The 12,761-nt window shown below is 47.9% G+C and overlaps 1 protein-coding gene across 7 annotated transcripts in view; it reads right to left on the reverse strand.

Moving 5' to 3' along the window:
- Positions 1-12,761, reverse strand: part of TRPT1 (tRNA phosphotransferase 1) — an 87,566-nt gene that overhangs the window by 23,770 nt on the left and 51,035 nt on the right. For all 7 annotated transcript variants that reach the window (XM_085626025.1, XM_085626024.1, XM_085626028.1 and 4 more), the window contains 4 exons: positions 10,695-10,807; positions 10,196-10,277; positions 9,827-9,996; positions 7,668-7,842 (listed from right to left, as the gene is read on the reverse strand). In XM_085626025.1, coding sequence (XP_085482151.1) covers positions 7,668-7,842; positions 9,827-9,996; positions 10,196-10,277; positions 10,695-10,760 — 493 coding nt within the window. In that variant the 5' untranslated portion in view covers positions 10,761-10,807. The remainder of the gene's footprint in view (positions 1-7,667; positions 7,843-9,826; positions 9,997-10,195; positions 10,278-10,694; positions 10,808-12,761) is intronic.

The raw sequence follows: 12,761 nt of genomic DNA on the forward strand, positions 1-12,761 counted from the left end.
CAGTGGTCTCTGGTATTCCTGTGATGCGAATATTATTTCGGTGGGACCTGGCTTCCAAATCTTCATTTTTAGCTTTAATAACGTCAAGTACCTTTTCCATATTTAGTAATTGTTCCTTGGTCTTAGACTGGAATTCATGTGCATCCATGGCGCAGTTGTCCAATTTGTCTAGTTGAATCTCATGAGCATCCCCCTGTTGCTTTACCTGGTCCAGGCGGTCTGTAAGTTAATGGATTTTATTGTCTATAGTTTTTAGGCTTGATTTTACCACTAGGAGGAGAAAGCGCAGATTGTCCCCTTTCTCCGCCATCCCCTCTGTTGTCACCCTCAGGATCCTGGTCCGGTTCTGTGTGCCTAGTGAGTCTCTTATTTTCAAATGGGAGTTTAGATTGTTTCGCGTCTGTTTTTCTCATATTTAGTGAGGGGTGTAGGTTTAGGCTTACAAAACTGAGATATCTTAGCTCGGTAAGTTGGCTGCGCTACAGCGACAGGCGACCCCAGCACTTATAGCCAGACACCAGCACATCTCCTCGACAAGCCCGGCACATGTGAGTATTCAGGATAATCCCTGGAAACTGGGTCCTTCTCTGAACCAGCACTCACAGCGGATAGATGGTGCTTTCAGGAGACTTTTATGTTAGCCACTTTGTCTTCAACTGGTAATAATGGCGTTGAGCAGCCTGAACCGTGGAGCCTACAGCTATCGTCGGGATATAGCCAGGGCAGGGCATCCACTGGCTCCACATAACGACCAACAGGGCAATGCTATATGAGCAGTACGGGGGTCGCGCCCTTGCAAATCGATGCCTCACCAGTGTACTAAAATCAGCTTACTGAACAATGTGCACGGGCTGCAAAGCTTGACAAGCACCAATCCCACATGTCATGGTCTCAAGCCTCATAATCACCGGTGTCACTCCGGGTCGGGCCACTACATCCAGGCCTGATCTATCCAGCTGCCTGTCCCCACCACACAGCCGGCGGAGAGCATCCGCTCGCGCTGTCTCACTCACCGGCCGTCTTCTAGTTGCGATGTCTGTAGTATGGTAGAGATTAGTCGCTCCACCAATCTCAAAGGAGGGACAGGCGACCTCCATCTGGAGAGCCCACTAGTCCGTGACTGCCAGCCAGATGCACGCGGTCGCAACCCAACAGTACAAATCTCCGATCGGCTCCGGACTGTGATTAGCTACACTGCTTGCTGCAGCACCGCCTGCAGCACACCCAATCAGGCCAGTTGAAGCCGCGTCACCAGCAGAGGCCTACAAGTGTCGGAGCCTTCCGGCCCGTCGATTGGGTCTGCGTCTCCGCCTCACCCCCAGCATGTAGATGGGAGCGGAGCCACTCCCAGGGGCTGTCGGGAGTATAGGATCACCACAGCAGTTTTCAGCTTGATGCACAGGATTCTGCTCCGGGCCGGGTATGTAGCTGATCAAGTCTGTGCCATCCTCCGGCTCGACCCGCTGGCGCAGCCTGGTGCTGGAACACACCCAGGCCAACATCCAACCGCTGCTCCCCTCATTCACGACTAGGCCAGCATAACTCTTCCCCCTGATAATGGCTATCGGGGCGCCGGCGGGTGAGGTAGAAGGCGCTATCGGATGCGGTATTGAATGGGCAGTAGTTGAGCAAAGACAGCCGGTGGCGTTGGTCCTCTTCATTGCAGGATTTTAACCGGATTGCGTCCCAGCCAGCAGAGCCCTCTCAAAGAGCGGCCATGTTGCTGCTCAGCGAGACCACGCCCCCCCCCCATGGGTCTGGTTGCTTAGTGGACTAATGTACCGCTGTAGGAGCACGTGTTCGACCTCATGGTCACAGGTTCCAATCTCAGCGGGTCCACTCAGCCTTTCATCCTTCTGAGGACGATAAAATGAGTACCATTGAGTTGGGCAACAATAAACATCGGTTATTCAGTGCCAAGATACCCTTGGGTGAATGTGCGCTTATCAAATATATATGTTAAGTGAATCGTGGGTGTAGCTGCCAATGGTGCAGCAGGTGCCGTTGCACCAGGGCCCAGGGTTATTGAGTGTGTGTTATGGAATGAGAATCAGTGAATATGTTTGTGTCTGAATAACAGTGAGTTGGAGTAACTATCCATGAGAATGTGAGATAGAGTGAGTGAGGGAAAAAGACTAAAGCCCACATTATCTTTTTTTTTTTTTTTTTTTTTTTTTTTTAAATCCTTTATTGACAGTTCAATAAGAACAAGTATGGGCCTACAACCCCCCAGGGCCGGCCGCTAAGCAATCAGAGCAATAACGACAAGTATAAACACAGGCAGCACTTCGGGGAGCAAAGTCGTACTGCTAATACTGTGAACAGCGTAAGTAGGGCACCAGGAGAAAGAGGTTTTCATTTTATGATGAAACAAAGCAGAAAGATCAGGTGACAAGCAATTTTAAAAACAACGGTCACGGATATGCAGAGTAATGAACGTTAGCGATTTACAGCAATCTATTCGGTCAATGGCGCAAACACAAGAACATCAGGATGGGGAAAAACATAGTATACAGTTGCGCCCGCAGTCCCCCGCCAGAACTCCCCAAGAACACCCCTGAAGTTGTGAACACATGGAACGGCAACGAGGCATAGCAAATGGAGGTGTATCACGCTGATCCCAGAAAAAGAAAAACAAAAAGAATCAGAGAAGAAAAAGGAGGCCATGGAAAAAAAGATGAAAGAAGACAGAATCCCCTCCCCCAACCCCCCACCCTGCACCTCTGCAGATGAGTACGGCCCCCCCCCCCCAGCAGTGTGCCTGTCGCCCTGGAACCAGACCCGAAATGTAGGAGAATAGGGAAAAAGAAGTAGGAAAGGACCCCCACCTGACGGGGGGGTAGGGAAAGTATTTATAAACTGGAGGAGGGCCTTCATAACAGACCCCCGGCTTCTCCCTCCCGCACGGTAAGGTTCCCCTAAAGTGAACAAGGAACAGCACAAAAACAATCTTCTCAAACCACGATGGGGAGCATTATGCACCTATGGTGCCAGTAGCCATGTCAGGAGAGCACACCACCCCAAGCCCGCCCGTCCACTAGGCGACCACCCCCGAGGGGCCAGCCTCATCCCTGACCACTCTGTGGAATTCTGCCCATGCCAACCCCTCGACCCAGCACCATACCCAATGTTTCTAGGCAGAGGAATGTCCAACAACGACAGAGAAGCGACGCACACAGGCGGTGTGGAAGTCTCTGAGCATCAACACAGTCCGCCGCGTGAGGAAACAGGCTTCCCAGTGCTGCCCCAGGATCTGCACTGCACGCAAGGTTCAGGAAGGCAGAAGCAGCCAAAGCAGACATTAGTTGCTGGAGTTGTCTCTGGGTCGCAGGAGGGCATGCACGGGATGAGGCCACCACATCCCACTCAGGTCCAACGCCTCCGGGACAGATCAGGCCCTCAGAAGGTCGAACACACTGTAGCACACTGGCCGGGGCGTCGAGTCGTGTACTAACCTCAGGGGTGGCCGCCACAGCGTCCTCCTGCGCGCAGTGTGGGTAGACTCTGTGTTCGTGCGGACAGGCGGGCCGCCACTGCCCCAACTCCGACGCCACACCATCGAGCTTACTCCCCAAGATCACGAAACCATGAACCAAGGAGGAGTGAAGAGTACCAAGAGCCTCGAGGAGGTCGCCGTACCCCAGCTCAGCTCTCTGTGATCTCGCCGCCACACTCCCAATAATCGTACGCTCACAGGCCCGCTGCGGCCCAGCGGACAGGATGGTAGGCTTCATCGACCCAAGATGGCCGCCAAGTATGCCCGACCCTCACCGGGGCCGGGACCCCGGGACAAGCGTCGCGATGGCCACGTCGCGGGTGACCGGGTTCCGGGGGCAGGCAAAAAACTATCCGTGGTCACGGACAACAGTCGTCCCCACCACGGACCAGCTCCCGTAGAAATCCGGGGGGCGGCCCGCAATGATCGGGGCAGGATACGGACGGCGGCCGGGCAGCTCACCAGCAAGGCAGGGGCAGTCACCGGAGGATCTAAGATTTGCACCCCCGGTCATGCACTCGGTCAGCTACACTGGGCAGTAGAAGCGACCACGCTGAAATGTAGGCCGAGTTTGGCACCGCTCCGGTGGGCCGACTCCACCCAGTCACCACCTGCCGCTGTTGTCGCACTGCCACCCGGCCACGGCGTCCACTCGATGCCCCGGCTCCAGGGCCGCACAGGCCGTAAAGTTCCGATGTAGTTTTCTCCGGCGATAGCACGGCTAGAAACCTCGGAGTCACACCGTCGGGAGCCCCTCTCCTTCAGAAACACGACCACGTAGCACAGGTTGAGGATCTCAGGCAGGATATCCGTGCGGGATGCGGAGGTTCACGGAGCCGGGAGTCTACGCTGCCGTCTCGGTCGCCATCTTGGCTCCTCCCCCCAAAGCCCACATTATCAAAACTTTCAGAAAACGTAACGCAGCACCCAAAGTTGCTGCGTTGTGTGAGGGGGCGCACGAAAACACCACATCTACAAAGATAGGTCACCTTCCTGCACTGTCCCTAGCGCTGGCACACGATTAGGCTACCGAGCGCCACACACACCTTTGCGCCATAGTGCAAAGGTGTCTGTGTGAGACTAGCATAGGTTTTGCACTGGAAGAGTGCCCTTCCAATATAAAAAACTATGCCCTAACTAACTTCAAAAAAGATTCTACTTCGGATTCTAGCTGTACAGCCCTGTACACATGTAATGTGGAAAAGTTAGAAGAAATAAAAGCTTTTTAATCCCCCTCTCAAGTGGCATTTTTTTTTTACGCAAAACACTGTTTACTATTGTTAGTAGATAAGGTTTTACATAAAAAACCATGGGTGGTTGCATGGGAACGGGTTTCACCCTGGAAAGTAAATGAAAAAAACATTTTGCACAGGCTTGCGTCACTTTTGACTTTTGTTACTGAAAATCTTAACTTGGATAGTGGTGTGAGACCTAAGTCAAATGGATATGCCGGGTTGCGAGCGATTGTACATGGACACAATACGGACAATGAATTCCATCACTTTCTGGTATGAACCCGATTACCGAAACCCCCCCCCCCCCCCAAAAAAAAATCACAAAAAAAAAATCGCAATTTAGAGTCGATGTGGCATTGATACAATCCACTGTTTGGATTAAACTTAGGGGCCGTACTGAGGAGTTGGAAACTTGAAGAGTCATATAAGGTATGCCCAGACGTGGGTCCCTTCCTCACTTTGCCACTGGATTCAAGTTAGTCTAGCTGATGAGGGGTGTTACCCCGAAACCGGTCGCAGGATGCTTGTTTCCGGTCCAGGGAAGACCTGGCTTGGCAGTTCAGGCTGGACTGTTCCCATGAGGAACAGAGTAAAGACTAATTTGCATATGGCTGGGTCCAAACAGGGGTGGCAAAGTGAGCTAAAGAATGATGATGGATTCAACCCAGATCTATGACTGGGGGCGAGTGTCTGAAAAGTTTCAGTGCTTCGTCCATCATCTCCTTGTGTTTGCGTCATATTGGGAATGACACTTCTTATTGAGAAAGAAATAGTCCAAGAACTGGCCTTATACTCGAATGTGTCATTAAGCACTGGCCACCTTGGAATGTTACTTCCGCAAAAAGTAATATTTTAAGACCACCACTATGAGGGCACATGCGTTCGCAAACACAGTGATGCACCAATACATATTTTGGCATTTTTAATTAACCTTTAACAACATGGCCAACAGTCATTTTAAGACAGTAAATGAAAAATGAAAAATAAAGTCCTTGAGACCACCAAAAAAAGAGGAATACAAAAATAATCAAAACAGAGAGCAGGACAAGGAGGGTAGGGGAAGCACCAGATGAATGGGAAACACACTGCAGATGTGGGGACCCTCAGGAGAAGAAAATGTAACTAAACATTATAAAAATAAAAGTAGGAAGCAGGACAGAGCTGCAACAGATAAATAGGAGTTGAAAGCAGAAGGAGACAAATGGGAGTAGGAATGGCAGAATTAATAAACAGACGGAGAGGGAGCAGGGAAAGCAGAGTGCTGAAAGAAAAGTCAGTGATAAAACCATCCAGAAAGAAGCTATGTAAATAGGTTAGGCTCTAGGGGAGGGACAGACACAAGAAGAGGGATGAAAACCAATGAATAAGAAATAGATTGGGATAGACAACAAAGCTATCCAGTCATGAGAATGTGGCTGACCCAAAGCCCACTCCATCTATTGTATTGTAGACTACAGGTCTTCAACAACAGGCAGATAAAGCGGTCTATAAGTGAGACCTAAAAAGGCCACAGTGAAAAGGACTCGTGAGGACAGCACTTCACCAAGATAGGGCATAACTGGTGCATGCGTTGGGTCAGACCTGGCCAGATAGGAGATTCTCTCCTTTTTTTAGATGACAAGACTAGCAAGACTGGCACATGTTAAGAAGCATAGTGAGAAGGATACAGCCAGCCAGCATGGAGATACAGACAGGTGCTTATGAGGTCATGAAGACTTTTTATCTTTCAAAAAAGCAAGAGCCTCACAGAAGACAATAAAAGAGCGGTGGAGAAAACAGGCTCACGGAAAGTAAGCTGACATGGATAAGGGCAGTGAATGTGGGGCTTAAGAGGGGAGGGTGTAGACAGAGAACAGAAGAACCACCCATAGAGACAGGCTGATAAAGCAACAACGAAATACAAAATTAATGATACTAGGGGATCACAGCAGTGCCATGATGTAATAAGCATATCAGTCATCAACACTAGGCTCAGATGCCTTCACTGAAGACATCATTTCCTGCCCACGCCAAAGGATTCGGTCTTAAAGATAGAAAGGGGAAACATGGGAAGGAGATGATCTGCATTTTATCTGAAGAATGTGGTGTTATGGAACAGAGGAGAGAGCCAATGAATAAGCCCGTGAGGAATTACCTCAAAAATGATTGTGGGTGGGGAGAATGAAGTAAATAAGATGTCAGAGAAGGATCAAAAGTTTCTCTGGGCAAGTGTGACTAGCAGGATTGTGTAGTCTACTGTGATTCATTCCTACATAATTCAATATTCCAATGGCATTCAACACAAGCTAACTCCTCTCCACAACTCTGCCTCGTAGGATACCTTCAACGCCATATTTCAGTCTGTCCTCTACTCTTACTACCTTCTCTGCGTGTTCTCTCTTTCTGCCCATATCTGCAATCTTGGTTTACCCCCACCATCCGCACTGTTCAATCCCTGTTAGGCATTCAGTGTCATAAGTGCAGGATGTCCCACACTCTTGGAAACCACCAGGTAAGGCCATACATGACTTTGCAAATGCCCTTATTTTGGCTCAGTCTTAATACTGCCAGCACTACATCACTTAAGCCACCTGCATCTATCTTCCATACTAAACTCCCTCTTCATACACCCTCGAAGAATACCCAACTCAATCCATTCAATAAGTAAGCGCATGTGCCTCCTACTTCTCCATCAACAGCTCCTTCATGCACAGCACAAAAGTTTATGACCTCCTGTCTCCTCCTCCAATCTGCATGTCTTAAACTCCACCAAACTTACTTCTAACATGAGTGCCCATTTCATCCAAGGCTTCTCGGATCAATGCAATAGGTGCAAATGGACATAAAGATGGGGACACACAGGAGTACATGACTGGCAGTAGCCAGCCTCAATAATTTTCACAGCATCTTTTGACAGCTTAGAAACAAAGAAGAACAGATATACAAAGGGCACTGACCGCTAATCACATCTTCTGCACCAGGTAGTCCGGGAGCTAGGTGGATGTGCATCCGAGACATACGTGAGAGTCCGCGGCTCTTAATGGATGGCCAGAACCGCAAGTAGGTACCGTGGACAACGCTGTCCGGTAACTGGGTGTCCTTGGTGATCGGGATCAGCTCCAATTCCTCTACCTTTGAGAACCAGATAAGAAAAGAGTGATTGTACGGAAAACACAATCACCTCTTTCACCACCACATTCACTACGTAGCCTGATGCTGGGATGTCTGGCCATTTAGGTGACAGTGCATTTTGTCATCGCCCAAACCCGAGCAATTGGTCCATATCTGATGCTTCTGGGGGCAATCTGAAATCCCCTACTTGATGATGCCCTAGGCAGCAGCTTCTTGCCTTGGTATATCAGCAGCTTGGTATGTGGGTAAAGTCTTATCCAGGTACAGGTGATAGACAGCACTGACATCAAACCATACACTTTGTTCATCAACATAGTCATCAATATGAAAGAGGTTATCCAGGTATATGACACTGATAAAAAACACTATCTCCTCATTTCTATAGTTCTCACATTCATGAAGGCATTATCAGATTTAAGACAATGTTAGAAACTTAACCATTGAGCTCATGACTATGCACCAATATGCAACCATTGAGAAAACCCCAACCTAAAACCCTAAGGCACACATGTAGAATCCATTTTGTTGAATTCCAAACATTATGAATCGAAGTTTGCTACTGCAAAAATTGCTTTTCCAGTGTATAAATTGCATGTTAGGAGTCTATAAAGTTTTACCGACTCGTTAAATGGGGCTGCGACTGAATACCAATTCGGTACTTGGATGGGGTGTGTTGTGGACGTCCCTTTCATATACAAAATCGGTATGCAATATATGAATGGTTTTGTCCGTTATTTTTGTTCCAAATCATTGAAAAGTTACTGACCTTTAAGTAGGGAGTGGTAATCCATTCACAAAAGGGAAGGGGTACCCCTAAGAATTCAGAATGCTGTAAAAAGATTGAAAGGGAGTAGGTACCAACTCTCAGTAAAAATTTCTATTAAAAAAAGGGTTTTCTTATTTAAATGTGCCATTTTCTTTAAGGAAAATGTGCTGCATTTAAAAATATGTTCATTTAATCACAATCACAGGCATGATGGTCTGCTTTCCCTTGCAGGCCACCATCCCTACAGTTCTGGTCAATCATAATGAGTCACAATTTGAGAACTACCCCATCAATATTAATGAGTCAGGTTGGATTGCGTACCAATCTGATCCTGAATTTTCCAAGCGGACCTATTAGTATGCAGGTTGGTTTGCAAAATTCTACACTAATTGCAAAAATACCGGTTGCAAATTGCTAACTGTTATTGGAATTAGTGTGATATTACACATGGCCCTAAATTCTCTCTTCATCAGATTTTGTTAAGGCGTACTTGGCTAAAGAAGACAGGAAATATTGGTTGGAAACTCCATTCTTTCTCAATCAGTGCAGCCACAGCAGTGGCAGCGGAAACGTGAAACGGTCCAAGTAAAATCAGGGGCTGCTCCTCTATTGGAGCAGAGGAGCTTCGCCCCACTTAATATCATCCCAAACCCCTTAAAAATAAAATGGTTATTTATTACCATTTTATTTTTCTTCCCTGTCCTGAACAGAGCGTCAGGACCGGGGCGGGGGCGCTGCTGAGTGACAGCAGCATGTCACTCAGCAGGGAGGAGGGTGGGCTGGCAATGCACTGTTTAAAGTGCGCATGTGTTTTTGGCCGGCCGTCTTGCGATGAAGCAGTCACACATGCGCACTTTGAACAGCTCTAACCCGGCTGTCTAAAGACAGCTGGGTTAGAGCATGCCAAAGCCTCCAGAGTGCTGTGGAGTGCCAAGTGAGGCCGCTCCCTCCAATCAGGGTGCTGCTCTCATGAGAGCAGCGCCCCGATTGGTCAAGGGAGTTTCTGCTTCCAGATCCGGTGGTGAGAAGAGTACTGGAACGGAGGACATTGCGTTGCGTTCAGGTACGTTTCTATTATATTTTATTTTATTTAGTGCATGCACGCTCACTCACCCCTCCCTGCAGATGCCAGCCGCTACCGAGTAAAATACCTCCTATAGCCTTCTGAGTACCTAGCTCATGATGTTGGGTTCCTGGTTACCCAGTGGTCTTACACACCTGCAAAGAGTGGCCTTGGTTAGCCCGAATCTGCAGCCTGCTGTCTGCTGGATGCGAGCGGATGGCGAAGCGCTGTTTACTGTTGTTCTCTACCACCCGAAGCACATCTCCCTGTGTGTAGGCACGGAACTGGGGCAAACCAAGAACCTCGTCCACATATAGGAAACCATCTGCAGAGGTGAGGAGAACAGGGATACCATTCAGAGATAAACAAGTGAGGGAGAGAAGAGAGGTATAGGGAGTGAAGAAAAATATGGGACGAAATGAGCGCTTAATTATGTACACACACATTCCTACAGATGAGCGCTCCACCCCATCACACTATGCCGGCACAGGGTTAAAAGGGGATGTGTGAGGTCAAGGGCTCACCGGATCCCAGCTGCAAGCCCACTTTGTCAGCTCCATGGCGCAGGACGAAGGACAGAGCTTTGGACAGACGCACATCTGGATTCTGAGGAAGACAGTGGAAAGCAATTAGTAAAGTTGATTTTCTTTGAATTCATTCATGAGCAGGAAGCGTGACAACAGGTGACTGTTGCACACCTGTTCCAGACATTAAGCTTAAGTGATATGGATAAAGGACCATGTGAGCTCCAGAGTTAGGCTCATGCTTTGCAGCTTTGATCTGAGAGTTGAGAAGACAACAACTGCATATCCCTTTGGAGGTAGACATGACACTGCTCGCAATTCACAACCTCTCGACACGAATTAGTGTTGGAAGCGGAATTTAATACAACAGGTCAAAGCGGCCATCTAAGATGTTACCTCATCTGTTCCAGACATTGAGCTTAAATATTATGGATAAAGAATATGTGAACTCCAGAGCTAGGCTCAAACAACAGGTCAAAGCTCCCATCTACGATGTTACCTCATCGTGTCGCCTTTCACGACCACCCCTTGCTTGTCTTCTGGCACCATCTCGTAAATGGTCCATCCCTCCTTTCAACCAGTGCTCCAACACAGTGCTCCAACAGGGATTTGCTGAAAGATTAAAGTGACAGGTCCTTGTGGTTAGAATGATGCCACCTGAGCGCTGCCTGTCTCTTAGGCTACAACAATGCTCCAGTGTTCAGAATGGCAGGCAGTACACCTAAGAATCCTCCTGAAGAAGGGGATAGGAGGACCTGTAAAAACACACCTAATAACTTATCTGTTCAACTCAAGCCGGCCAATATCCTAAGTACACAGGGCCGTCCAACACTAGATCCAATTGTCCACAACACTTTTAAAAGTCTATGGTTAGCATCTGCACCGGTTTACCTGAAACAGTCTTGGTTTTGAGTGACAAATATTTGTACCCATTGGAGAGTAGTGAAAACCCCTCCTTTCGTCTCCTGATTACCATATGTTGGGTCTTTGGTCACTTTCAGTGGCCTTCTGATATTGATTAAAAGTCAGTGAGGGACTGAAACTCTGGGTAAGAAGGTGAACCCAATATCTGCCTGTTGCATCACCTCTAAGTAAGACCCCCTTCTGGGGTAAGGGGCACCACTGGTCTAATTTTCGAAGCATCATTTTTATTTTCTGGAGAAAAAAAATACAAGGTTTTTCCTTGTTCTTAAATATTTTACAATTCATTCCTTTCATTTCAATAAACCTATGCCACAAAAATCTGATTTGAATACAAGGTGAATAAAACATTATATACCAAACAATAACAAACACTGGCAAATGTTATACACCTGAATGCCTGCTGTTCAGCATGGCTAAAAGTTAGTGGGGAACGAACAGTGGCGTGGAGGAGTGTCAAAAAGTGGAGTAGAGTGGAGTGTTATGGAGTGGCGTTGAGTGGCACACATCAGAGCTGCGTGGCTTGGAGATGGGTGAAGTGGAGTGTCAGAGAGTAGCGTACAGTGTTGTGGGGTGTCATGGAGGGAGTAGAGAGCAGCAAACTAATGGCCCTACCTCCGTATTTACTAATTCTTCCCTCCTGTCAACCCCCCCCCCTTTTTTTCCCCTCCCTTATCCACTTACCCCTTAACCTTTCCCCCCACCTTATCCAGGCAACTTCCCAAGCATTTTTTGATTGCCTACTCCTGATGAATATCCCATAAGCGTTGTTGGGGATCGAAACGCCATCGACAACCACGTCTTAAACTCTAACCTTCATTTGAGATTTATCTGGAGTATAAGATGCTTTTGTTATTGTGACTACTGTTATTTTGTATTTTCACCAAAAGTCACTTTTAAGTCATTTTCCTGTGGTAAGGAAATCTGCTGATCTCCTAAAACCCCGTCACGTCCTGCTCACTCAATGTTCAGTTATAGTTTAGCTTTAATTTTTGTAAATAAATTCTAAATATCATCCATTTGGACACGAGTAGACCCGATCCTGATTGTAGTATTGTGGCTATCTGTATGTATTTTCCTTGAGAGGGACCGCTGTGTCGTAGAGTACAGCAGTGCAGAGTAGATTGCAGTGGCATAGAGTGCAATGGCATTGAGTGGATTGGCACCGAGTGGGAGAGTGTGAAGTGGCATAGAGTGGAGTGGTACAGGGCAGAGTGGAGTGGTACAGGGCAGAGTGGAGTAGTGCAGGGTAGAGAGGAGTAGTGCAGGGTAGAGAGGAGTAGTGCAGGGAAGAGCGCAGAGGTGTAGAGTGGCATAGAGTGCAGAGTAGTAGAGTGTAGAGGCATAGAGTGCAGAGGTGTAGAGTGCAGTGGAGTGGCGTAGAGTCGAATGCAGTGGCATAGCGTGCAGTTATGCAGACTAGAGTACCAGAGTGGTGCAAAGTAGAATGATACAGAGTAGAGTGATGCAGAGAGCAGGGATGTATAGTACAGTAGTGCAGGTTAGAGAAGAGTTACGTAGTCTGCAGTGGCATAGAGTGCAATGGTGTAGGGCGACATAGCGTGCAGTGGTATAGAGTGTAGTGGCATAGAGTAGAATGTTGTAGATGATAGAGATGTAAAGTGAAGTTGTGCAAAGTAGTTGG

Source organism: Triturus cristatus, chromosome 9 (genome assembly GCF_964204655.1).
Source record: "Triturus cristatus chromosome 9, aTriCri1.1, whole genome shotgun sequence".
NCBI lineage: Eukaryota > Metazoa > Chordata > Amphibia > Caudata > Salamandridae > Triturus > Triturus cristatus.